General features: G+C 38.0%; 2 protein-coding genes across 3 annotated transcripts; both read left to right on the top strand.

The window, feature by feature from the left end:
* The first annotated feature begins 507 nt into the window (after nucleotides 1-507).
* On the top strand, nucleotides 508-7,719 carry pla2g12a (phospholipase A2, group XIIA). The gene is made up of 4 exons (XM_038278574.1): nucleotides 508-908; nucleotides 5,084-5,160; nucleotides 5,330-5,495; nucleotides 6,895-7,719. The coding sequence occupies exons 1-4, from the start codon at nucleotides 665-667 to the stop codon at nucleotides 7,011-7,013; spliced, it is 606 nt and encodes a 201-aa protein (XP_038134502.1). The 5' UTR covers nucleotides 508-664; the 3' UTR covers nucleotides 7,014-7,719.
* Nucleotides 7,720-9,675: 1,956 nt separating this feature from the next.
* Nucleotides 9,676-20,728, top strand: LOC119779066 (caspase-6-like). 2 transcript variants are annotated; one of them, XM_038278572.1, is made up of 8 exons: nucleotides 9,676-9,789; nucleotides 10,111-10,140; nucleotides 17,009-17,051; nucleotides 17,131-17,280; nucleotides 17,367-17,443; nucleotides 17,565-17,740; nucleotides 17,815-17,965; nucleotides 19,881-20,728. In XM_038278572.1, the coding sequence occupies exons 1-8, from the start codon at nucleotides 9,771-9,773 to the stop codon at nucleotides 20,114-20,116; spliced, it is 882 nt and encodes a 293-aa protein (XP_038134500.1). In that variant the 5' UTR covers nucleotides 9,676-9,770; the 3' UTR covers nucleotides 20,117-20,728. The 2 variants fall into 2 exon arrangements, with proteins under 2 accessions (XP_038134500.1, XP_038134501.1); XM_038278573.1 differs by lacking the exon at nucleotides 10,111-10,140 and having other exon boundaries at nucleotides 9,700-9,789.
* The last annotated feature ends 4,918 nt before the right edge of the window (nucleotides 20,729-25,646 follow it).

The following is a 25,646-nucleotide window of genomic DNA, read 5'->3' as shown; positions in this document are numbered from 1 at the left end:
GAAATTGCCTATTAAGAGTAAAGAAATGGGAAAATGGCAAAAAAGGTGGAATGAAGATAAGAAAGGAAGAGGATTATATAAGGTACAATAATCAGAATTAAATAGAAACATTAATGAGAGAAACAGAAGGGAAGATAATGATCAGATTAAGAGTGGGTCGTACCTAATTAAATGACAAATTATATTTAAGAAAGAAAATGTAGAACACGTACTGATGAACTATGAACCTTATGAACATGAAAGGGAGAAATTGAGAAAAATAACTAGAAGGACAGGGAAAGAATGGAGTCTTAAAGGAATATTGGGAAATTTATGTAATATGAAAGATATTCACAGATTAAGGAAATCATTATTTATTTGTTCACAGAATACAAAATTTAAAAATAGAATTTGATGTAAAGTAATGTTGCTACACACGCATGTACAGTAGGTGGCGGTATGCACCTTAACGTTGCTTGCGATCCGTCATAATAGAAAAGAAGAAGACCTGATGTTTTTCCAGGATCACGTGATTGCACTAAACCCGGAAGTAAAGCCATAACTGATAGAAGCGTTGCATCGTTGATGTGATTTTTGTTTGTTTTTAGCTGAGCTAGGAATGAGCAGACCCAAACACTGACATGTCCCTCAGAGCGGGAGGTGAGTTTAGACTCCAGCTGAGATAATGGGTCAGAAAACGCTCCTGAGCGGCAGCTACGGCCAGCTTCTCCTGCTGGGTTTGCTCTGCTGCTCCTGCTGCGGACTTTTCCCAGATGTTTCTGCCTGTAAGCAGGAAGCAGAGACTCCGGACTGGAGGATGACTCTGAAAACCATCCGGAACGGGATTCATAAAATCGACACGTATCTGAACGCAGCTCTGGACCTGTTCGGTGGAGATGATGGACTCTGTCGCTACAGATGCAGTGATGGTGAGTCCTGCTGTGCTCACCATGGGGCATGTTCACACCTGTGTTGCAACAGAAAGAAAAGTCTGCCAACCTCTCAAATAATGCTGGGGTCTTTTCTAACACATTGGAAATGTAAACAAGCACTCATTTTACTTCATAAAAGTGAAATAATAGAAATACATTTGCTGTAAGAGAAATTAAATGAACTAAAATAATAAATTAGCTGATTATACTCCCAGTACAGCAGTATAAGTTTAAATGTTATTTTCAAAGTATATGTTTGATTTGATGAATGAGCCTAATCCTTTATAGGGTACTCAGAGAAATAGTTTTAAAATCTAAATTTCAAGCCAATAGTGTTATTGGAGTCCAGAACAATACCTTATTACCTTTGTAGCATTACAAAAAAAAATATTTTGATGTTCAAAATGAATATCAACGTAATAACAAGAAACACGAACTTGCCCGAATATATTAAGAAAAATAACACAAGTGCGTCATTAAGAAATTCATGAAAAACACTCTGAGAGTTGAAGGAAACACATTTTTTTTCTTTTTTGGTACAACACTGGAAAAAAATTGAAATTTAGATTTTAGTCATTTTTCTTAAAGTAAGTGCAGTTGTTCTTGGATTGAGGAGGTAAAGGAGACAATTTGCCAATCTAAAAAGACAATTTATAATCTAAAATAAGAAAACACAATTACATTGTCTTATTTCAAGTGCATATTATCAAATTATCTTATTTTAAGAGTAAAAATACTCATTCCATTGGCAAACAATCTCATTTACCCACTCAAATTAAGTGTAAATTCACTTAACAGTGAACATAACCTTAGAAGCATTAATGCTGATACTGGCACTTACATTTTTTAGTTTATAAAGCTGAACATAATTGCTAACTAGGCTTTTTAACTTTTCAATTAGCTTTTCACCTTTTTTTTCTTGACTTGTTAACTGTTTTTTCCAACTTACAGTAGATAATAAATCATTCAAGGGCTCATCTAATTGGTCAAATACCAAAATAAGATATAAAATGGTAAATGGCCTGTACTTACATAGCACCTTTTCAAGTCAGGAGACTTCTAAGTGCTTTACACTAGATTCAGTCATTCACTCAAACACTGATGTACAGCCATTAGGGATGGGTGATATGAACTAAAAAATTTATCACGATAATTTCTAGGTTTTACCACGATAACGATAAGTGACGATAAAAAACACAACAAAAACACAATATCAGCCTAATGTATCAAACCAATCAAACAAGCCTGAAATATGAGAACAAATTTCACATTTATTTAAATGCTACACAGCAAATATAACTTGGCTTATAAAAGTTGCAAAGTACTGCAACTGTAAATTCAACCTGATAAATTGGGAAACAGAACTTAAAAGTATTTCACTGAAAATTAAAACTAATCAGTAATCACCTCCTAATATAAATAGATGCTGGAACATGCCATATATTGGATAAATAAATACCAGTGCAAGTTCTAACATACATTACACTCACTTCACTAAAAATAAAATTCAAATGTTATATCAACCTGTAACAACCTTTTTTTGCTGTTGGGCTACAAAAATGTGCAAATGGCATGATAAATAAAGGGGAAAAAACTGAAAAATCTAAATACTAAAATAGAAATAAATAATTTCAATAAATTCCAACAAACATGTAAAACCTGAAATACTTCTTTGTGCAAGAATGTACAAATAAGACTAGCAGGATCGTCAGCATGCTAAACAATGAAATAAAAATAAATAATTTCAATAAATTTAAAAAGAATATAAAAACTGAAATACCTCTCAATCTGTGATTGAAGCGGCAACATATCTTAAGCCAGGCAAAACGCGACGGCCTCTGTTAACTCTTTCCATCGCTAGCTTTGGCTGTCATATGGTGTGGAGTGAGCAAACGCGTCGGCAAGTTTTGTTTGAGTGGCAGTCGGTTTCTTAACAGAGGTTTTCGAAGTCGAGGCTTCTGCTGCATCGCAGCGCATCTTCTGACTAGCATCATATTCCGGTTTGTGTTTGTGTTTTAGGTGGTGAAATAAATTGGTAGTGTTGCTGTCCTTTGTCGTCACAGGTTGTCTGCAAACTTTGCATATTACAACTTTCTGCTCCGTATCAGACTTTTTAAATCCAAACCAGTTCCAGATAATGGAGCTGGAGCCTCTTTTAGGAACCAGGTCTTGGGGCACGTCTCCTCCACCTTCCGCCATGCTTGTTGTTTGCGCATGGGTCGCACGTGAGTTGGATTGCAGGTCTGTCACGCGCAGTATACGTCACCGGAGGGAGTTTATCGTTTTTATCGCAAAATGACAAATTGTTACCATGAGGAATTTCTTTGACGATATATCGCACACGATAACATATCGCCCATCCCTAACAGCCATGTAGCAGTATCTTTGCTGAATGGCTGGATATAGATCTAGTGCTTCTAGATCTCACTGAGGGAATCCATTTCTAAGGGGTATGCAAGGGATCAAAAACGCTAACTTGCCCTATAAAGGGTTAAGTAGATCAAATATTATAATTTATTGAACCTGGTAAACTTTTCTTGTATTTAAGGTCTGACCAGACCTTCTGCTTTCAAATGGAATATTTAAACTTATGTACAAATGTTTGGCATAAAGCTGACAGTGAGTATCCCCAAAAGACCAGTGCACTGCACACACCCATAGCAAAGCACGGTGGTGGCAGCATCATGTTTGGATTTTTTTTTTTTTATCACGAGAAGATACTGGGTTTGTTTTCCTTAATAAATGCTTTCATTTAATTATTATTTCTTAATATTATTCAGGTTTAGCCCCAAAATATGGAAGAAAAACAACCTGATTTAAATCTGTCTTTTTTTGTACACCAAAATTCAAACACTGAATTTTTTTAGCACCAAATTTTAAACACAATTCAACTGCAAAAATTGGTCTGCAAAAAAAAAAAAAATGCCTGCAAAATTTTCAGCTGCAAAAAATTTGACTGCAAACGTTTTGACCTTTTGGTGAAATCAAGACAAAGCAATCTATACTTGATGCAGTCGAGCAGCTTCTAGCCAATGAAATTAGCTCATTTTGTCAGGAAGAAAAAAGGAAGTTTGACACCAGCTGCTTCTTCCAGATCAAACCAAGAGCCTTGGCAGACAGGGGTGCTGCATTGGCTGTGATCGGCTCAGTTTTTTCACCCAGTCCAATTAGATGAAAAACTCTAACGGCTGTCTATTAGTTGCTACATGACGTTTTGTAATCCTATCTATTTAACAAGAAAAACTCCTCATCCAGCTTCATTCAGCCTGGATCAAAGCAATGCCCAACTGTTGTGTCACGCGACAAAATGAGCTAATTTCATTGGCTATAAGCTGCTCGACTGCATCGAGTGTAGATTGCTTTGTCTTTTTTTATTTATGATTTATTTATGGAATTTTGGGTATTACGGATACATATTACACCTTATCCATGAAGTGAAATTAATACAAAGATTAATTGTGTGAAACAAGGTACTAACAATTAAACAGTTTACCCACAACTCTCACCCTCCGACCCCTACCCTCCCTTACAAAACAGCCTATGAAATGGGGTATAATGGGTTTTGATACAGGAAATCTCAATAGTGAAAATGTTATATAGGCCATACATGGCTTCACATACCAGTATATAGGCAGACAGCACCCAACTGCAAGAGATTGCTTTGTCTTGATCTCACCAAAACGTAAACCTATTTGCAGCTGAAATTTTTGCAGGCAAATTTTTACCAGATATAAATTAAGCATAAGGAATTCAATGTGTTAAAAAAAAAATCTGTGTTTAAAATCCGGGTTACCGAAAAAGGCAGATTCCAATGAGATGGTTTTTCTTCCATACAAAACCCTCAGGCATCTGGTTTTTTAGCCTCACTTGAGTCAGAGCAGACATCCAAATCAACCAAGAGTGATTTGAATCAGGTAATCTAGCAAAAAATCTGTTGGTGGATTATATAAATGTTGTAAATATCTCATAGAGCATGCTTTCTAAGTTAACATCAAGATAAGGCATCACCAATAAGCATTTCAATATGGCCGACGTTCTCAGAATATCCCCACTCTTGGATCCCAGATGTCTGTGGAAGTCATCCAGAATGACACTATTAGACAATCTAGAGTGAAAAGCATCACCAAACTGACAGAACATTATACGATGCTCACCTTTCCTTCTCTTCCCAGGATACAAACCGACGCCTCGTCCCGGGTACAAGCACCCACCGCCTAATGGATGTGGCTCCCCTTTGTTTGGATTTAAGGTAATCAGCTCCATTTAAAGGTGGAGACTCCAGAGAAACTAGAAATACTAGGAAACAAAGAATAGCTCTCATGCATCCTTCCAAGGAGTTTGTGATTAATTCATGTATTTGCACAGCTTTAGTGAACACCCCAGTTTTCCATCCAGAATTACTATGCTGCTCTTTCCAGTTTGATTTGGGAATCCCCTCCATGACCAAATGCTGCAACCAGCACGACCGTTGCTATGACACCTGCGGCCGCCAGAAACACGACTGCGATGAGCAGTTCCAGGACTGTCTGGAGACCATCTGCAGGAACGTGCAAAGGACTCTGGGATTGGCCCAGACTGTCCAAGGTCAGTCTGACGGGCTCCGTTTCTGTTTCCTCTATTAGAAACTGATCTGATCTTAGACTTAGAGACTTAGACAGTCTTTGCCAGTCTTTGTCTTTGGCATTTTGTATACACGAGTGTATACAAAAAGAAATTTAGTTTAAAACAGCTCTAGACAATTTCATGCATCCTTGAAAACCAGTAATAAAAACATATAAAAAAAGAAAAAAAAAAGGAATATAATATGATATAATATCTTGTGGTTAATTCCTTGCATGCCTCGTTTTATAAATGGAGACAGTCCTGTGTTTGTTTCCATTGGTATCAAAAGCTAAGCCTCTATCAAATTATCTGCAGTTCCCTTTATTCTGCTGTTTTCTTTGTAGAAATCAGAATCATTTATGACTCAAAACTTGCAAACACTGTTTTTTTTAGTTTTAGAACAAACAAAATGTAAACAGGTGAAATTATTTAATAAGTATTATTGATTGTTTTTCTAAATGTTCTAGATTTGATCAGATGCTAAACCACAGAACAGTTCAACAGAAATCATGCTCAGCGGGTCAGAGTTGAAAGAAAGCTCTAATTCTTTGTCAAATGCTTAAAGCTTCATCGCTGCTGTTGATGCATGACCAGATTTTTTATTTTTTATATGGATTACTAACTTTTGCTTGTCGTCACACTGCACCTCATGTCTGTTTGTTTTGTCTACATATCTTTATGGACATGAAGTGCTTAAAGGCTGTGGTGGTGCTCTGATCTTCTATGCTGAATCAACACAATTATCTTAATATCCTTTACTCCCTTTGGTTGACATGGAAACAGCTGAAGTGGCCCAGACAGAACCTTTGGTTATCAATTTTATTATTCTTTTGCAAATGTGGGATTATAAAGAAAATGTGCCGTTGTTTACTAGCCATATTTTGGTTTAGTTAACATTATCAGAATATATAATAAACATAAAAAGTAAAAGAAAACTAATCCGAAAGAAGGGGATTAGGTCAAAGGTTGTAGTAGATGATTGAATGAGAAGTTATTGCAATACTCATACTGTCCACTAGAGGGAACAAAGATACATTTTACCTTCGGTTAACTGATAAAGAAGCAAGGGCTGTGCATTAAAAGCAGATTTCAACCAAAAGAAGAATAGTTTTACATCTATTAGTTGTTAAATATAGTCTAAGGAAATAAAAACACACAAAAAACAAAGAGCTGTGATAGAAGGTGAACCCCCCACCCCCCAATAACCAAGGTGCAGATGTTTGGATTTAAACCTACGTTATGTTAATTGTTATTCCTTAATAGGATATTGTTGTTTTTACTTTTTTTTTTTATCTTTGCGACATTAATTGCATTAAACATTGTTCTCCTGTTGACTGTCTGTTTTTTTCTGCCTGTGTTTCTGCTTTCCTTCCCATCGCAGCGTGTGAGTCCGCTGTGACCCTCCTTTTTGATGCCGTCATGCACCTGGGCTGCAAGCCATACCTGGACAGCCAGCGGGACGCCTGTGTGTGCCAGTACGAAGTGAAAAAGGAGCTGTGACAGCGCTGCCAATACAGAGACTCTGAAATCTGGAGTTTAACTTTTATTGTCTAGCTTTTCTCAGGAATGGGGCCTTTTAGGCTAACTGTGCAATGCTAAGTGAATGTTAAAAAAAAAATGTTTCTTTTAGGTGGTAACTAATATTTGTCCCTGTGCAATCCACTATTTATATATATTTTGGCGATTACAGTTAAGGCCCTTTGATGGATGAGAACTGATTCAGATCAGATGTCCCTCATGCTTTAAACAGGGCGCCACACATACGTTCTGTTCAGAGTTCAAAGGTCAGCTTACTATACAGCAATAAAGCACACATCCACATTCTAAAGCAAAGGGCGTTTTTTTTCCTAGGAAGTCTTTGTCATTTTTATTCAGGCTATTCTCCCAGCCTCCTAATCTCAGATGTTCTTGCTGTGTCCAGTGCAAATCTAGCCTGACAGCATTCTGATGTCTGTGTTCAAAGAGTTGGGAAATTCAGTAAGGCAAGGCAAAAGAAGACTTTTCAGGCTAACAAACAAATCTGAGGCAGATTAGGAGAAAAGAGGCACAAGTCTTTGATTACTTAAAATAAAAACATCTATTTTCTACTAAAAGGCCTGGAGGCGTACACTGTTGATAAAAACACTAAGGATCCTTGATGAGCTCCAGCACCAGCAAACACATCTCTTTCTTTACATAGACGAAAAAAAAGTCCTATCTGGTATATAAAAAAAAAAAAAGTAATAAAAAAAACATTAAAATATGACTGTTTTGTATTGTTCTGGTTATTCTGTTTATTATAGTTTCTTACAAAAAAATCCGTCCTGCTTTGGACCGGCTCTGTTGGTGAACCTATTCTTGAATTGTGCTCTAGACCAAATATACCAGGGGCCCAGTGTGGGACCTGGTTTTTTCATGGTGGCACAGAAGAGGAGAAAAAGAAAAAAAGAACAGGTAACCAACGCATCTCTTTGCTTGCTTTAAAATCAAGGTTGAAGACCCTTTTTGAAGAACCGGAGTTCAAAAACCTTTCAGCCTGTGACACCGAAATAACAATACAATAGTCCACAGACCCTCTAAGAATACATAGAAAGTGAAATAATTATATTAATTTTAAGATACGTTAATTTTTTCAATGGTATTGAATTTCAACTGTATTTTCATTTAATGGGACATTTAATTATTCAATGATATATTAAACAATGTATTGGCATAATTTAGGGGCTGCACAGTGCGGTAGTTTGTAGCCCTGCTGCCTTGCAGCAAGACGGTTCCAGGTTCGATTCCTGTCCCTGGGGTCTTTCTGCATGAAATTTGCATGATCTCCCTGTGCATGCATGGGTTCTCTCAGGGTACTCCCACAGTCCAAAAACATGACTGTTAGTCAAGAGTCTAAGCCAAGGCTCTTAGACTCTAGGGGAGCGGGAGTCTGGTGGTTAGAGCATAGAGCTTGGAATCCTGAGGTTCTGACTTCATGCTCCACTCCCACAGAATGCCACTCTGGGTCTCTGAGCAAGACCCTTAACCCCACACTGCTCCCCAGGCACCATACAATGGCAGCTCACTGCTTCCAAAGGGGATGGGTGAAATGCAGAGAGTGATTTTCCCCATTGTGAGATTAATAAAATTCTAATATTTGAATCATATATTAGAGACCATACATTTTAAATCCAATTATTTCATGGTACATTTAGTTACAGAATGGGGCATTCAAAAGTATTTCTTTATATATTTTTTCCCTCCATATATCTCACGGATCATATCACCATGATTATGGAAACCATCATAGGTACCAGTCAACCTTAATCCCTTTTGATCAGCTCATATAATAAGAAATGCATCTAGTATTATGTTTTCAGTACAGGGGACAGAACCAATTCAATAGGGGCTCTGGCCCCGTTGGCTTCTGTCTAGGACCGCACATGGTGCTCGGGCAGCACAAACATGGTACAGGGGCCAGTAATGGCCCGCCAAACTCCTTCTGTGCCCTGCTTTTAAATCCATAGTTTGGTCTAAGCCTGGAGTAACTAATTAAAAACCTGTTGGGTCCGAATAAAGAAAATCATCAACCAGTAAAGGTCCAGAGACATTTTTAATTATAATCTGTTAATTTAAACAGAATTTAACACTGAAATAAAATGAGGTTTTTATGCATCCATGTTATACATTGAATTTTTAAATTAAAAAAATATATAAAAATAAATAGAACATTTTCCCATTTTAAAATCTTAAGTGTAGAGAACAGCAATTGTTCAGTTTGGTATATAGACAGTTTCCTGATTCACATATTATATATAAGACAGCTGACCTTTTTTTTATGTTTTAATGAGAGCAGTGGGCTTTAGGCTGCCCTGCAAGGCTTTAAACCTGGGTTTGAATGGAGACTAAGCCAGTCTCAATCAAGGTGCTCGTTTGTGAGCCATATGATCTGGCGCAAGTGAATTTACACACTGTGGTTGGACAACATGTAGTCATTTATAAATGTTTTAAATCGGGTTGGGTCCGGATCCAGACCGTTAACGTTAAAAGCATCCACTTCCTGCTTCTGTGTCAGTAAAGTTATCCTGACACAGATTTAATACCTCTCATAAAACGCCGTAATTCATTGCGCCGCTAGCTACACCTCCCTAGGGTCGTTACTTTCTGACCAATCGTTTCCTCCGGTCTTAACTTTTAGCCAATCAAATCGTAGGGGCGGGACTAAACTCGAGCTACCTTTCTCTATGTTTGAGGAAGTGATTTTCAGTCCCCCAGCCGGAGAGAAGAAGAAAAGCCAAGATGTCGGACAGCCGCGCAGGTAAAATCTCACCTTTATGACACGTTTACGTCTTCAGTGTAAAACTCTCGATGTTTATTAAACTTATTGCCCTAAAAATAACATTTATATTAAATTTAGCTTCGAACTGTGTTCACTGTCCCCTTCTTGACTAAGAGTCTCTTATTGGAGATATTCTTTTTTAATAATAATAATTAAACAGTAATAACTGTTTGGCTTCATATATCCTGTAAATATTGTTTCTTTTCTCAATGTGTTGGTTATAAATGCTTGTTGGAACAGTTTATGGATTGTATTAAATAATTGTACTAATAATGCTTGTTTGTTTCCCCACTTCATTAGAAAAAGGCTCCACTGCCACAGACAGTGTGGGTGAGTTATATCTCCAAATGTTTCACAACTGCGCCTGCTTCCTTAAAAATACACATAAAAGTGAAAGTAATAAGAGAAAGTTGTAGAACCATAAATCAGCTTCATTTGGATAAACAGTATTTTGTCTCTCTGTTCTCAAACATCTTCTAAATTCATGGTGCAGTTTATAGTTTACATCCAGGCTTAGCTCACTATTACTTAAACATGAACAGGCTTTTAATGGGGTTGATAAGGGGCAGAATTTTGCAATCGTTCAGCAGATGTCAGACCGGATTGTAAAAGACTCAAGGCAAGATTTTAACTTTCTGATGACAGACATGAAGCAGCTTCACAGAAAAGCAAAGGAAGAAATGCTGTCAAACCTCTTTCTGTTTACACAAAAAAAAACAACCTCTGTTCATCGTAATGCCCTCCATATGCTGTTATACTGACATCAAATACTGACATGCTGTTATAACATCCATCCATCTTCTCCCACTTATCCGGGGTCGGGTCGCAGGGGAAGCAGCTTCAATAGGGAGGCCCAGATGTCCCTCTATCCAGCCAGCAACTCTGGGGGAATCCCAAGGCGCTCTCAGGCTAGCGGTGAAACATAGTCTCTCCGGCGTGTCCTGGGTCTCCCCTTGGCCTCATCCTGGTGGAACGTGCCTGGAACACCTCACCAGGGAGACGTCCAGGAGGCATCCTAATCAGATGCCCGAGCCACCTCAACTGGCTCCTCTTGATGTGGAGGAGCAGTGGCTCTACTCTTGAGTCCTCCCCGGATGACTGAGCTCCTCACCCTATCTCTAAGGGAGAGAGCCCAGACACTACGGAGAAAACTAATTTCAGCCACTTGTATCCGGGATCTCAATCTTCCAGTCATGACCCAAAGCTTATGACCATATATGAGGGTAGGAACGTCGGTAAATCGAGAGCTTTGCTTTTTGGCTCAGCTCTTTCTCCACCACAACAGACTGGTACAGTGCACGCTTCACAGCACACGCCGCACCACTCCGCCTATCAATCTCCCACTCCATCTTCCCCTCATTTGTGAACAAGACCCCAAGATACTTAAACTCCTCCACTAAATCAGAGCAAACTGCTCTCAGCTGTGTCTGATATCACCCCATTTAGGTGGAAGTCATCCTCAAACTGTTGTGTTAATATATGCTGCTCAGCTATCACCAGCCTGCAGCAGAGGACATGCAAAGACATGCATCCTTCAATTGGATATCTTCTGTATTTAATGACACGTTGGTATCGCACAGTTCCTGGATGCTTGTTAGAGAGGTCACCGCCAAACAGTAAACTAATCATATTGTTTAAGGAGATAGTTTACGCCGCTTGGAGCTAAGTGACATGCATGAAGATGAGTCAGGATGGTCCGACTTAGCAACAATTTGCAAACATTTAAAGTGTTTACTCACATCGATGTTGCAGCATAACCCTGCCGCCATGTTGCTTTGACAAATGCCACCGAAGTTGATTCAGGAGACCCTGAGGGGCCAGGCCAAGTGTGCACTGGAAAAACAATCTAGAAATAAGTAAAAATGTCTTAAATTGAGTATATTTATCCTTTATTTGAGTAGGTAAATGACATAGTTTATCAATGGAATTAGTATTTTTACTCGTAAAATAAGATAATGAGATAATATGCACTTGTAATAAGACAATGCAATTGTGTTTTCTTATTTTAAGTGTAAATTGTCTCGTTTACCTCCTCAATCCAAGAACAAATGCACTTATTTTAAGAAAAAAATGACTTATCTAGATTTAGATGAGTCATTCAGGGTCGCTGTGAGGCTGGCGCCTTTTTCCACCTGTCTATGGAAGAAAGGTTTGGTTGCTAGTGCATCGTATGCAGAACAAAATGGGACGTTTTGAAACCAAAACATCCCAAAAATTTAATTTTTACTATATTAACAATAAATTGACCACAGAAATACAGTAATAAGGTTTTATATCAATATATTAATATTTAGGATGCTAATAATAATGAATAATAAATTCATGTCCTTTTAAGAATGTTTAAGTGTCTTAAAATAGAACAGAAGGGAAAGTTATGTGGCTCTGCAGGTCATTTAGGACTTTCTCGTGTAATCAGAGGTAAAGACCAACTCATCAAGCCGATATGTGTATATTTCGCAGAGCAATGGATGATTGCTTTAGTAATATGGATGTTTTGCTGGTCTTTTTTCTATTTATTGAGCAATTTACTGCATTTCCAATGTTTACTGCATTTGCAATGGCATTTTACAAAACGCAATTTGTAAATCGCAGAGGTGCCCGTTTTGGTTACTTTGCATCTAACAGGCGTGCGAGTCGCGACTCAGACTTTCTCAACGCAGTCTTTTAGGAAGCGGTAAAGCATTTGAAGTTGGTTTACCGCCACACAGAAGGGGAGGCAGGGTTCCAGCTAGCAAGTTTCCAGGATAAGAGTAGAAGGATTTCTCAATACAGCAGTGACAGTAAAGTCTTTTAAAAATTAACTCTGGACAATAAGTAGAAACAACTAAAACCCTTGAGTTAAACATTGACATATTTATGGTTAGTACAGAAGAAAAATCTAAATAAAGTCACAATATCGATTAAAAAATATAGCCAACGGAAAAATTCAACTACAGTAACCTGGTTTTATCCTAAAGAGCAGCGGTCCCCAACCTTTTTTGCATCAGGGACCGTTATATCTCAGACAATATTTTTACGGACCGGCCCGGGGGTGGGGGGGTGGTGGGGGGTGGGGGGGTGGTGGGGGTGGGGGGGGGGTAAGTTGATACGACTAGGCGTAATCGGAGAAAATTGACAGACGCTCCTGATGTCCAGTCTGCTTTGTTTTAGTCGCTGTAACCGCAGAAAATGCCGCTTCACAAAGATAGAATGTTATAAATAGGATGAGTCTTGAAATGAATTAACCTGTGTCAAGAGGCACAGATGCACCGACTGACCGCATTTTTTTTATATTTTTCAAAATAAAACATCACTCAGACTCGTCGATAAATTATATATATATTATATATATATATATATATATATATAATATTTTTTTTTTTTGTCTCTGTGCGGCCCGGTACCAAATGACCCACGGACCGGTACTGGTCCATGGCCCGGTGGTTGGGGACCCCTGCTATAGAGGGCGACACTAAGACAGTTTTAGGCCAAATATTACCAGAAAGTTTTCGTGAAAATATTGAAATTTGCATTTTAACGTAAAAGAAGCTCACATAAAGTCTGATGTGTTTGGGGTTTTGTTGATCTTTAAACTCCATAGGCAGTAGATTATTATGGATTCGTGTTTTCGGGCTGTTCTCTGACCCGACTGTCTGAATGTTTTAGCTGAAATTGATTAAACTTTCTGTTATTTTCCATTGTTGGTTAGCGTGTGTGAACTGGAGCCTCGCTTAGCTAACTTGTGTGGCGTCTGCTGTGGTCTTTTGTTGCTGTTGCTCAGCTGCTTCAAGTTTCCATGTGACAATGATGCCAGTTTTTTTTTTTTTATTCAAATGCAATTAACCAATTATTTCCTCATTCTTTGGACCATTCTCTGTAAAGGTTAGAAATGGTTGTGTGTGAACTTCCTGTGGATCCAGTGTCTCTTGTATACTCTGATCGGTGCATCTGACACCACTGTTTCACTTTGATCTCCTCTGTTCCTCATTCCTCTGCTCGGTTTGGGCACCTCCGCCACACCTAGATGCCTAAAGGGCTGAGTTACAACTAAGTGTTTGGCTCAATTGCACAATTCATTTAGGCCATTGTAAGTAAGATACATTTCAGCAAGAAAATTCAGAAACGGAGGATTCATTTCACACATTTTGCATAAAAAAAGGAAAAACTCTGATTAAAAATATTACTTTGCAGAAAAAACTCAGACATTTCCACCATTAAAGGCAATACAGTTTCAACATTTGAACTAAGAAATGATATGGAGGTTCCCAAATTTTTAGTTTTTGACTCACAAAAAGGTACAAAAGTCGACTCGTGACCCAAATGGCTGGTTTAGTGTCCAAACATTTCCTCTACATCAATAAACCACATGTCTAATAATTTTACAACCAAAGCAGTCGGTCTCGTCCATGTGGTGCTTTTGTATTTTAAGCACTTTAACATTAATGTAAACGCAATCAAATAGCTAATATTATAAAGTCTGAAATTTGCTAAGATCTTAAATCAGATAAAAAAGAAAATACAAAAAGGTTTCTTAGTTTTTAAGTTGTAAATTTCCAAGATGCGGTTCCAAAAGCATATTAGTCGGCTCCATGTGGGCCCTTTGCAGACCCGCACTGAACAACTTGGATGCAATTCGACTGTGAGGAGAATCTTTAAGACGCTGCATCAGTTAGAATTTTGTCACAACACAGTAAATAATAATTAAGAGCTATGAGTCACTTCTGCTAATGTTTAATTTTAAATTTAAGTGGTTTATAATGAGCTGGGAGAAGCTGGCCTCTTACAGGAAAAGGGCCCACAGGCGTGTCTTATGCTACGTTCAGACCACAAGCAGCAAAGGCAGCAGAAGCAGCTGGTTTACATGCAAAGTCAATATTGACGCGCATCAAGGTGCAGCAAAAGGTCCTGCAGCGCGTTTTGAGCAGCAAGAGCTCAAATGTAGCAGCTGCTGGAGTTGGAAACATTGTAACTTTTGCTTCTCGATGCACCACATCAACCAATCAGAGAAGCTGATCTTGGAGCTGGCAGGGAGACAGACACACTGCTGATGATGCAGAGCGCTATGATCACTCCTCTGAAACAGTTTATTAATGCCAAAATAACGTAAAATGTCGAAATCTGCTGGCAAAACATGTTTGCTTTTATTATTCTGGTGCCTGCAGTTTGGATTACATACATAAAAAGCGCCTTCCAGCCTCAAACCACCTAGAGGCGACTGGGCCAGAGGCTGCTGTTGAATGGGATTTCCAGTGACAGAGCACCGCCTGTATGTGGGGGTCTGAGCGGCTCCGAGAGCGATGATCTGGATGAACTGATTACCACAGTGGACACTGTGGTAATCAGTTCATCCAGCTTTTTGAATTTTTTTTTTACTTTACCCTCTCCATTGACCTTTTCTGTGACCCCTCTTGTTCTTGAGCCGACTGAAAACCGGTGAAACCAATCACAGTTGCTCCTCAGATGTAACCTTCGCTCTCATTTGTTAGACCGTCACCATTTGTTCACAAAATGACCAACGAGAGAGCTGGTTACATCTAAGAATGGACCAAAGGGATCACTGAAAAAAATCAACGGTAAGGGGAAAGTAAATAGAAAATGCAAAAAAAGATTTAAAAACCTACTGTAAGTCGAAAAAACATAAGTGGAACAAGGAATAACTTTTTAAAATCTGTGATTAGGAAAGATATAATCATTTTTATAAGTTGTGATTTTTAGCTAGTGATTTTGAAATGGGATTTAAAAATATGTTTTAAAAATGTGCTATTTATTACGGTTTAATAAATTAGTTAAAAATGTACACTTAGAAAACATTTAAATGTTAAATTTGAATTGGCCCTTTTTCATTTTTGGTTACCCCCAGAGATGGCAGAAGTACTGACTTTCCATACTTGAGTAAAAGTACAGATACTTGTGTTAAAAAATACTCTGGTAAAAGTGGAAGTACTGATTAAACTTCTTTACTCAAGGAAAAGTAACAAAGTACAGGCTTGTAAATTTACTTTTAAGTATAAATGTAAAAGTAGAAACCACTTTTTTCATGCCGTTGCCTACATTTTAAATGGATGTCTGCCAATAGGACTAGATCTCTGTTGTGTTCATTTTCAATCATCTACTATACTACTATGCTAACGCCACCGCCACCAAGCTGCAATGATTTGCCGCGAATGAATACCGCCGAATCTGTCGATTCCTCTTGTAATGGTGCGTCAAATGCAACGTAGATTCCCATCCAATTAGATTGAATTTGGTATTAATGACGTGAAAAATAATAACGGTAACTCCATTGAAATGATTTAAAACTAAAGTAACGAGCCAATTTTTTAAAATGTAAGGAGTAGAAAGTACAGATATTTGTGTAAAAATGTAAAGGAGTAAAAGTAAAAAGTTGCCATAAAAATAAGTAGTAAAGTAAAGTAAAAATATCAGAAAAATCTACTGGAGTACAGTAACGAAGTATTTGTACTTCGTTACTTCCCATCTTTGGTTACCCCTTTATAGGGCAAGTTAGCGTTTTTTATCACTTGCATACCCCTTACAAACAGAGTCCCTCCCCCCAGTGAGGTCTAGAAGCACTAGATCTATACCCAGCCTTTCAGCAAAGATACTGCTTTATGGCTGTACATCTTATTTTGGCATCTGACCAATTAGATGAGCCCTTCAATGATATATTACCTACTGGAAATTAAGTTGGAAAAAAAAGTTAAGAAAAAGGTAAAAAGCTAATTGAAATCTTAAAAAGTAAAGTTAAAAAGTTAATAAGCCCTTTTAACAATTATATTTAGGTTTATAAACTAAAAACTGTAAGAGCCCGTATCAGCATTAATGCCTCTAAGATTATGTTGCACCAAAAACATGTGTTTCTTTCTCTCTCAGAGTGTTTTTCATGAATTTCTTTTAGAAGCACTTTTGTTATTTTTCTTAATATATTCAGGCAAGTTGGCGTTTCCTGTTATTAAATTGACATAAATTTTTGCCATCAAAGTATCCCTATATTTGAATGTTACAAAGGTAATAAGGTCTTGTCCTGGATTCCAATAACAATATTGGCTTAAAATTTGGATTTTCAAACAATTTCCCTATAAACCCTATAAAGGGTTAATGAATCTGTGAAAAACTCAGGCTGCATCTTTTTACTTTACATCAATACCAACATTTACAAATAGCTGAAGAACATTTAGTGTGTTTTTTTATTTAAAAGTTCCAATTTTTTATTTCACAGCGACTACAGAGAATTTCACAGAGACTGATTCTTTCTTTAGCAGGTAACCTCTCTCTGATTTTAATCCTTCTGTCAGATAGATGTTCTGAGATTAACTCGCCGGGTCTGATTTCCTCAAACAGCTCTTTAGCTCTGGATCCAGCGGAGGAGTACAAGATGACCAACAAGCGGCGAGGCCTCGCCCTAATTTTTAACCAGGAGCGTTTCTTCTGGCGCCTGGGCCTGAGCAACAGAAATGGAACCAACGCCGACCGCTACAACCTGGAGAAGAGGTAGGATTTCCCTTCAGCCAGCTGGTGGTGCACATGTGGAGGAGCAGGGCGTCTCAGTGCATATATGTCTCCTTGTGTTTGTTCAGGCTGCTGGAGCTCAACTTTGAGGTCAGGGGTTATGACAACTTGAAACAGGAGGAGGTCCTGGAAAGAATCCATGAAGGTAGCCCAGTTCTGGGTTCCTCCATTTCTTTGTCATCAATACAGAATATTTGAGTGTAGTTTGGGGAAAATGAAGAACTGTGCCGATTTAAAAACCTTCCCACCTTTCTGATGTACTCCAGCTGCCGAGGGCGACCACTCAGACGCTGACTGCTTCCTGCTCGCCTTCCTGAGCCACGGCGAGGACGACCACGTTTACTCATATGACGGCAAGATCAGCATCCAACACATCACCTCCATGTTCAGAGGCGACAAGTGCAAGACCCTCGTAGGGAAACCAAAGGTCTTCATTGTGCAGGTAGGTCCAAAAAGTTGATGTTAAATTCCTGGTTTTAGGAAGAAGACTGAATATGTGTGTTTGGGTGATGAAAGGCGTGCCGCGGGGACCAACACGACGTTCCTGTCACCGCCTGTGACGTGGTGGACAACGAGGTGAAGACGAACGAGACGGTGGTGGACGCCTGCGCCATCCAGACCCTCCCTGCCGGAGCGGATTTCATCATGTGTTACTCTGTAGCTGAAGGTAAGCTGTGCTCCTCTGGAAGACCAGATGGAGGACGGAGTCCGCATGGATGAGGAGCAGATCTAAAAGGGTTTCTTCTACTAAAATATTTTATTTTTTCTGTTTCCTGATTTTATTTTTGAATTTCTCTGATTAAGTTGGAGTTTTACAAAGTTTAATCTTGTTCTTCAGATCTGGGGGCGGGCTTTCCTCTGTCAGGCTGTTTCTATTGGTCAGCTGGAAGTTTGCAACATTTTAATTGGTCATGAGTGAGCCTTTGCATTGGACATGAAGTATGACTTTAGTAATAATCTTAGTATTTTATTGTTGACATTCTTTTAATCTTCTAATCTAATTTTAATGTGATCGACAATTCTGGTCCCATATTTGCATGTTGTCTCCTGCCATGTTGGTTTTAATACATCTAATATAAGAGAGGAGAAAGTGATCTGTACAACGCCACTTACAAAGAATGCAATTAAGAAAACTATATTTGAAAAACAAAAATTTCACAAAAAAATTATATAAATATAAAATTCGTATAAAATAAAATTAATATTTAAAATAAATTTGAAAAAAGTCAGAGAAAACAGCGTTTCTCGCAAAAATCTTTTTTTTTATTTTTTTTTAATTAAAACTTTTTTCAAATTCTCACTTTTAGATGGCTTTTTTAAAAATTTCTATTTACAAAATGTTTTCTGTAAAACAACAATGGAATAAAATTCACTCCATAGTCTGGTAAACACTTGATTTAATCCCTGAAAATGATGCAATCAGGTAGAAAAAAAGATCATGAAAAATTTATTTTAAAGAATACAATAATAATAATAAAAAACATTAAAGATAAATACTTCTAAACAGATGTAGTACGGAGGCCGAGAGCGGTCGTGTTACTCTGATACTTTTTTCATGGTTGTCTCTAGAAAACGAATTAATTTTCGCAATATCTAAAGAAAACGAAAGCCATTTTCTCGTCATAACGACATGATTGGTGTGTGTTAAACCTGATTTCATCCTTCAATACCACAACAACGGGAGAGGATTTATAAGTCTTGGCAGCCTATGTGTAATTCTGTAAATAATCCTGTGTTTAACTTTTAGGTAACCAGGCGACATTGTTGGTTTGTTGATTTGCTTCCACTTCTGATTCATAAGCCATTAGTCCTATGTCTCCAGCGCCTTAGTGCCTGATGTTTTCTAAACAGCCCTGCTGTTAGTTTTTCATTAAAAAGAGATTTTCATTAAAAAAAAACATTCAGATTTGCTTCTACTGTATGCAGACTTGGTACCTTTGACTGCACAACTATGGGCATCGCAGGCATGGATGGACTGGGAATCCAGGGCTGTTGGCCAGCCTCATTTATTACTCATACAGGTTGATTATCTTTTTATCTCAAGAAATCAATAACCGCTTTCTTGTTATAAGGAGATAATTATCTTGTTATCTCGAGAAAACAATGAATGGTTTAACCGTGATAACGAGATGGTTCTGTTATTATGTCGAGAAGGCAAAAAAAAAAAAAAAAGTTGAGTATGACCGCCCTGGGCTTCCGTACTTCTAAACTGATGTTGGTTCTAAACAGGTGAGATGGAAAGTGTTTACAGTGCGATTCCTTAAAGTTTGTTTTTTTTGTCCAGTGACTTTTTAATCAGATAGAAAATAACAGAACGATTAAGATTTTGTGATAAATAAGCTTTTCCAGCATTTGGTAGATTTTGGTTTTTTGTCATTCAATGAGTTAGTAGAGAAATTAGAGAACCTGTTCTTAAGTTAAAAGTTGTGTCAAATTAATGCAATTTTTCTCTATAAAGGATAAAAGTCCCAGAAGTGTTTCTTTTCAAAGTGTCATTGAAAAGATGACCTACAGTGAAACCACTCAGGTTTGCTTCCCTTCCAGACTTCTCTGTTCTGATTTTTCTTGCCGTCTTCCTTCAGGTTTCTACTCCCACAGAGAGACCGTCAACGGCTCCTGGTACATCCAGGATCTGTGTGAGTTGCTTCGGAAGCACGGCGGCTCCCTGGAGTTCACGGAGCTGCTCACGCTGGTCAACAGAAAGGTTTCGATGAGGAGCGTGGGGAACAGCAACGACCGCAGCGCTATCGGAAAGAAGCAGGTGCCGTGTTTTGCTTCCATGCTCACCAAGAAACTATACTTCCGAAAGAAGAAGTAACGTCCAGACAAACCAGCCAACCGCCAAGGTTCAGTCCATCTGAAGGGCCTTGGTCTTTCAGATGATGCTGCGGGTTTTAGCTTTGCTTCAGTCCACTAAGATCAGAATTAATGCTGTACTTTTAAGAACGCCTAAAATGTCCAACTAGACGATTTAAAAAGAAACATTCCATTCGTAAATTACACTGTCTGTAAACTGTCAGGGAGTTTTTTTAGGTTTAGTGCTTCATTTTTTCCGTAATGAATTTTGTGAGGTGGGTTACCGGCGTAACGACCTGCTGGGTTCGGGGGTTTTCTCTTCTCAGGTTTTTCCTAAGAGGCTACAGCAGATTCATATGGAGTCAAATTTGTTCCGTTATTTTTACAAAAAAACAATTTTTTTTAATGGATATTTGAAAAAAAAGGGCAATCAATCAGAAATATAACTTTGAAAACTTGTTTATCAAAAAACATTTTTTGATTAAGATTCACTCAAAAGCTTATTTTGACTTTCCTGTGTCCTGATTTAAATTTTTTCCCCCCATGTATTAATGAAAGAATATTCACTCCATTATTCATTTCTATCTAAGCAGCTAACGGTACAGGCAGTCTGAATACAAGTCCATTCCTTAAAGGAATAGTACACCCAAAACATGATTAGCCTTCATTTTCTACTCACCTCCATGCTGAACAAAACTCTGGAGTACTTTTTTGATATCTGAAAGGCATCTGGAGATCTGGGAGGCTTCTTGCTGTCTGCTGACATTCAAATAATGGAGGTCCATGGCGCCCGAGACAGAAAGGTCCATAAAAGTCCACAAAAACGTGTCAATATTCCTCCATACTGCTCGTCCAATGTAATCCAAGTGTCCTGAGTGGGTAGCATCCAGAATTTACTCGAAACGAAGTCATTTAGAATGTTTTTAGAGCATAAACAGTAGTGTATAGGATTTCCTAATAGCGCCCCCATGCGCGCTCACGATTCTACGGAAGCCGGCAGACCAAACCGGAAGAAAGTGCGCATTCAGCGTCTGGTCTGCCGATAATGCAAGCGTAGAAGAAGAAATGTGCTGTTTACCTGTGCAAAGAAAGAAACAACGAAAGAAAAATGTCTGAGGACTTCAGTGTTGAGGAAGAGCATGAGTTCTTTGCCGAGCTGAATGCGCTGGTTTGGTCTGCCGGCTTCCGTAGAATCGTGAGCGCGCATGGGGGCGCTATTAGGAAATCCTATACACTACTGTTTAGGCTCTAAAAACGTTCTAAATGACTTTGTTTCGAGTAAATTCTGGATGCTACCCACTCAGGACACTTGGATTACATTGGACGAGCAGTATGGAGGAATATTGACAAGTTTTTGTGGACTTTTGTGGACCTTTCTGTCTCGGGCGCCATAGACCTCCATTATTTGAATGTCAGCAGACAGCAAGAAGCCTCCCAGATCTCCAGATGCATTTGAGATATCAAAAAAGTACTCCAGAGTGTTGTTCAGCATGGGGGTGAGTAGAAAATGAAGGCTAATCATGTTTTGGGTGTACTATTCCTTTAAATAGAAAAAGGGAAATAGAGTGTCTGGTCTACAGGTACAGACAAACAGAACCTCAGGAAGCCTCATGGAGGCTGTTTTCATTCCTTAAAGCTGTGCCGCGACCATGAATCCATTCCAGCTGTTTTTTATACCCATCCGATGTTTCTGTGTTCATGAGCTGTAAAAAAAAAAACAAATAAAAACCTTTTATTTCTTCTGATCTGTATCATTTTTATTTCAAATCTGTTTAAGTTCTTCATGACAATTAGACCAAAAAATAGAAACAAGAGCTTTTAGGTGATCAGCCAGATTTTTTTAAATACCGTAAATCCTCTAATATAGGCCCGGGCCTTTATTTCACTCAAGTGCATCGCGGTCCAGGCCTTTATTGGATAGAGGCCAGAATTAGAGACAGGCCTCTATTGCTATTTGAGCAAAACAGACTACCAGTGGAATGAATAAAAATGAGATTTTGTGTCTATTTGAACCTATAAAACACTAGGTTCATTTATTGAAAAAGTACAGTTACCATGTCTCGCTTGGTTTGAAGTAAAAAAAAAAAAAAAAAAAATCCTCCAATTCTGTTTAATCCTCCTCCTCAGTTTCCTCCTCCTCTTCATCTCTCCCTTTAATCTCCTCATCACTCGCGCTCCTCCTGTTCTGCTGCGTGTCTGTTCTCTTCCTCGCGCAGACGGGCAGCAGTCGGCTGCCGTTCAGCTGCGCAGGGCTGTGGTACTTGTATTTTACTACCACAAGTATAATGTTGAGGTATGCCCAGAAAAAACGTTTATAGCCCCGGCCTGTATTAGAGACCGGCCATTATTTACCTCCTCTGACAGCGAGACCGGCCAATGTTAGAGTCCCGGCCGCTATTGGAATACAGGCCAATATTAGAGAATTTACGGTATATCCCTTTAAAACATTTGGTAAGTTTATTTTGTTTCCATTTGTTGATTTCATTCAGATTAAGGCTGCGTTGCCAAATATCTCACTGTAGCACATCTCTGATGACATCGCATAAAAGGAAGAGACCCGCTAACCGCACCGATCCAAACAACGACAAGTATTTGGGCCTGCAGAGAGGATTGTCTGGGTTGACCTTCCTTATTAAAAGGACTGTTAACATCTCTGCAGACCCCCACACATCCTGGAAATGAGCTGTTAAGATTCCAACCCTCAGAGCGAGACTGGCCCTCACACTGGAAAAAATCGAAATCTAGATAAGTCATTTTTTCTTTAAATACGTGCATTTTTTCTTGAATTCAGGAAGTAAAAGAGACATTTTGCCAATGGAACAAGATAATTTACATTTAAAATATAAAAGCACAATTCCATTTTCTTATTTAAAGTGCATTTTATCTAAATATAATATTTTTAATAGTAAAAATATTCATTCCATTGGCAAATCATCTCATTTAGCTACTCAAATTAAGGGTAAATACACTTGATTTAAGAAATTTTTACTTATTTCTAGATCGTTTTTGCAGTGCACCCGACTCTGATCAACATAAGTCAGAGCCAGTTTCTTAAATTAAGTGTATTTATCTTTTGAGTAGGTAAATTATATAGTTTTCCAATAGAATGAGTATTTTTATTCTTAAAATAAGATAATTAGATAATATGCACTTTAAATAAGACAATACAATTGTGTTTTCTTATTTTAAGTGTAAATTGTAATGTTCCATTGGCAAAATGTCTCTTTAACTTCCTCAATATAAGAACAAATGCTCTTGTTTTAAGAAAAAAATGACTTGTCTAGATTTCGATTTTTGTCCAGTGCAGTTATCACTCAACTTATCTGATTCAAACTGATTTCAAATCGACTCTTGAGTTTGCCGGTTTTACTGTAATTATTTTAAATAAATAAATAAATCCTAATTTATTATTTGCGCAGACACACGGTACCGCTTTTGCATAACTAGGGGCCCCGCAGGCATGGATGGACTGGGAATCCCGGGCTGTTGGACAGCTTCATTCATTAATCATAAAGGTTAATTATCTCGTTATCTCAAGAAATCAATAACTGTTTCCTCGTTATAACGAGATAATTATCTTATCTAGAGGAAACAATTACTGGTTTAACCATGATAAGATATAAGCACATCTGTCAACACAATGCAGCTGCCAAAAAATATTTTGATCTTTGGTGGTTTATCATCAAATTAATCAAGAAATATGGAGCAGCCTCAGGGCAAGTTCGCTGGTTTTACTGTAATTATTTTAAATAAAATCCTAGTCCACAAATATCCTCATTCATATGTTCACATTTATGGATCGCAACAAAAAATATACATGTTTTCAACTAAAACAAAAATATGAAATAATAAATTATAGCAAATAATGAATTAAATCGTATTTAGGAATTAAATGTCCAGCAGGTGTCTGTATGGGCTCTATGCACAGCTCCACTACTTCCTGAATTTAAGGCAGCTCCTTTGTTTCCTGTCTTTCATTACTGGACAAACTGATTAATCCAGGTGTGTCTGGCCAGTTACTTAGGTCATACACACCTGGATTAATCAGTGCATCCAATCATGAAAGACAGGAAACAAAGGAGCTGCATTAAATTCAGGAAGTAGTGGAGCTGTGCATAGAGCCTATTGACTGACACAGTATCAAAACAGTTTGCCAATGTGTTGAACCCATTACTACTATCGTCCACTTAATGTGTTTTCATATTTTAAATGTTTCCCGCAGGAATTGCAGCATCAACACAGCCTTCTTTAGCTTCATTCCCCCAAACCAGGAGGAATTAGTGTGAAACAAATCCTCCTGTCCCGCAGGCAGAAATATCTATAAATATCCACTCGTTTTCTAATGTACTCCAAGCTCCAGATGTCTTCTCTTTTTTGCCTTTGGTTAAAAAACCCTGAATCTTAGGTGAGTTTTTTTCTTGAATTGAGTAGCTGAGGCACTTTGCCGGTTGAATAAGGCTATTTATATTAAAAAAGAAAAGAAAAAAGTGCATAGCATAATATTTAATCTTATTTTAATGGTGAAAATACTCATTCCATTGATACATCTTATTTACCTGCTGAAATTAAGGGGAAATACTCTTATTGTAAGAAATATTTACTTGTTTTTAGATTGTTTTTGCAGTGTTTTATTGCCTAAAGCTAATATAACTAAAATAAAAAGGTTTTCGTTAGTTTCATTAGTTTAGGGTTATGCAGGAACATTTGGTGCCATCCACTGAAACTTCAAAAGATTTGAAGATCAGCGGCATGTTTTACAGTCAGTGATGAGGTGAGCTATGTGAAGGAAAAGGACTGAACTTCGACGGGGATTGCACTCCTACTTCCTGCTCCCCCCTGCAGGGTTTTCTGATAATTCCAGTTACTCCATCTGCCAAGAGTTCTCACCATTTCTACAAGAAAAGGGAGAACAGCACACTGAAATGAAGGATGTTATTTAAAAAGTAACGGACAAGTGGTCACAAAGATTGTCTCTTGAAATGTTGAGCGAAACACGTGGACAGAAAAACATGTTCACACCTCTCCTTCAGAGTAAAAAAGCTAGAATCAGCCACCTGGACAGGTGGGTTTAAATTACAGCATGGCTGCAAAGGCCTGTGACTGGAAGGTCACTAGCACCACCTGGTGGACAATAGGTGGTATAATCCTGGGCAGAATACTCCAGTTATCATTAAAAGTCATTAAATTATATATTTTTTTAATTAAAGGTCTTAATTGGCATTGAAATTAATTAAATGTGATTATCGTGGCATTTAAAATGCTTCATATAAAAAAAAAAAAAACATATATAAAAAACAATTTCATCTGATATTGCGATATCCGATTGATCGTAAAGCTGTGTGTGTTCGGAAAAGAAGCTTGAGGCGGAGAGAAAGTTAGAGAATTAAAAAATGCAAATTTCAACAAAAGTGGCTGAAAACGAAAGATTTTGCCATGTTTTTATTCGTAAATGGCATTAAAATGAATAAAAAGCATTAAATTAGAGTTACTCCTGTATAAACCCTGTTTTAGCAGTTTTGTCCTCATAAAGAGGCCAAAAGTCTTGTCTCCGC

This window comes from Cyprinodon tularosa, unplaced genomic scaffold (genome assembly GCF_016077235.1).
Source record: "Cyprinodon tularosa strain WSP-4 unplaced genomic scaffold, ASM1607723v1 ctg142, whole genome shotgun sequence".
NCBI classification, from domain to species: domain Eukaryota; kingdom Metazoa; phylum Chordata; class Actinopteri; order Cyprinodontiformes; family Cyprinodontidae; genus Cyprinodon; species Cyprinodon tularosa.
This window is presented reverse-complemented; position numbering and strand designations above follow the sequence as displayed.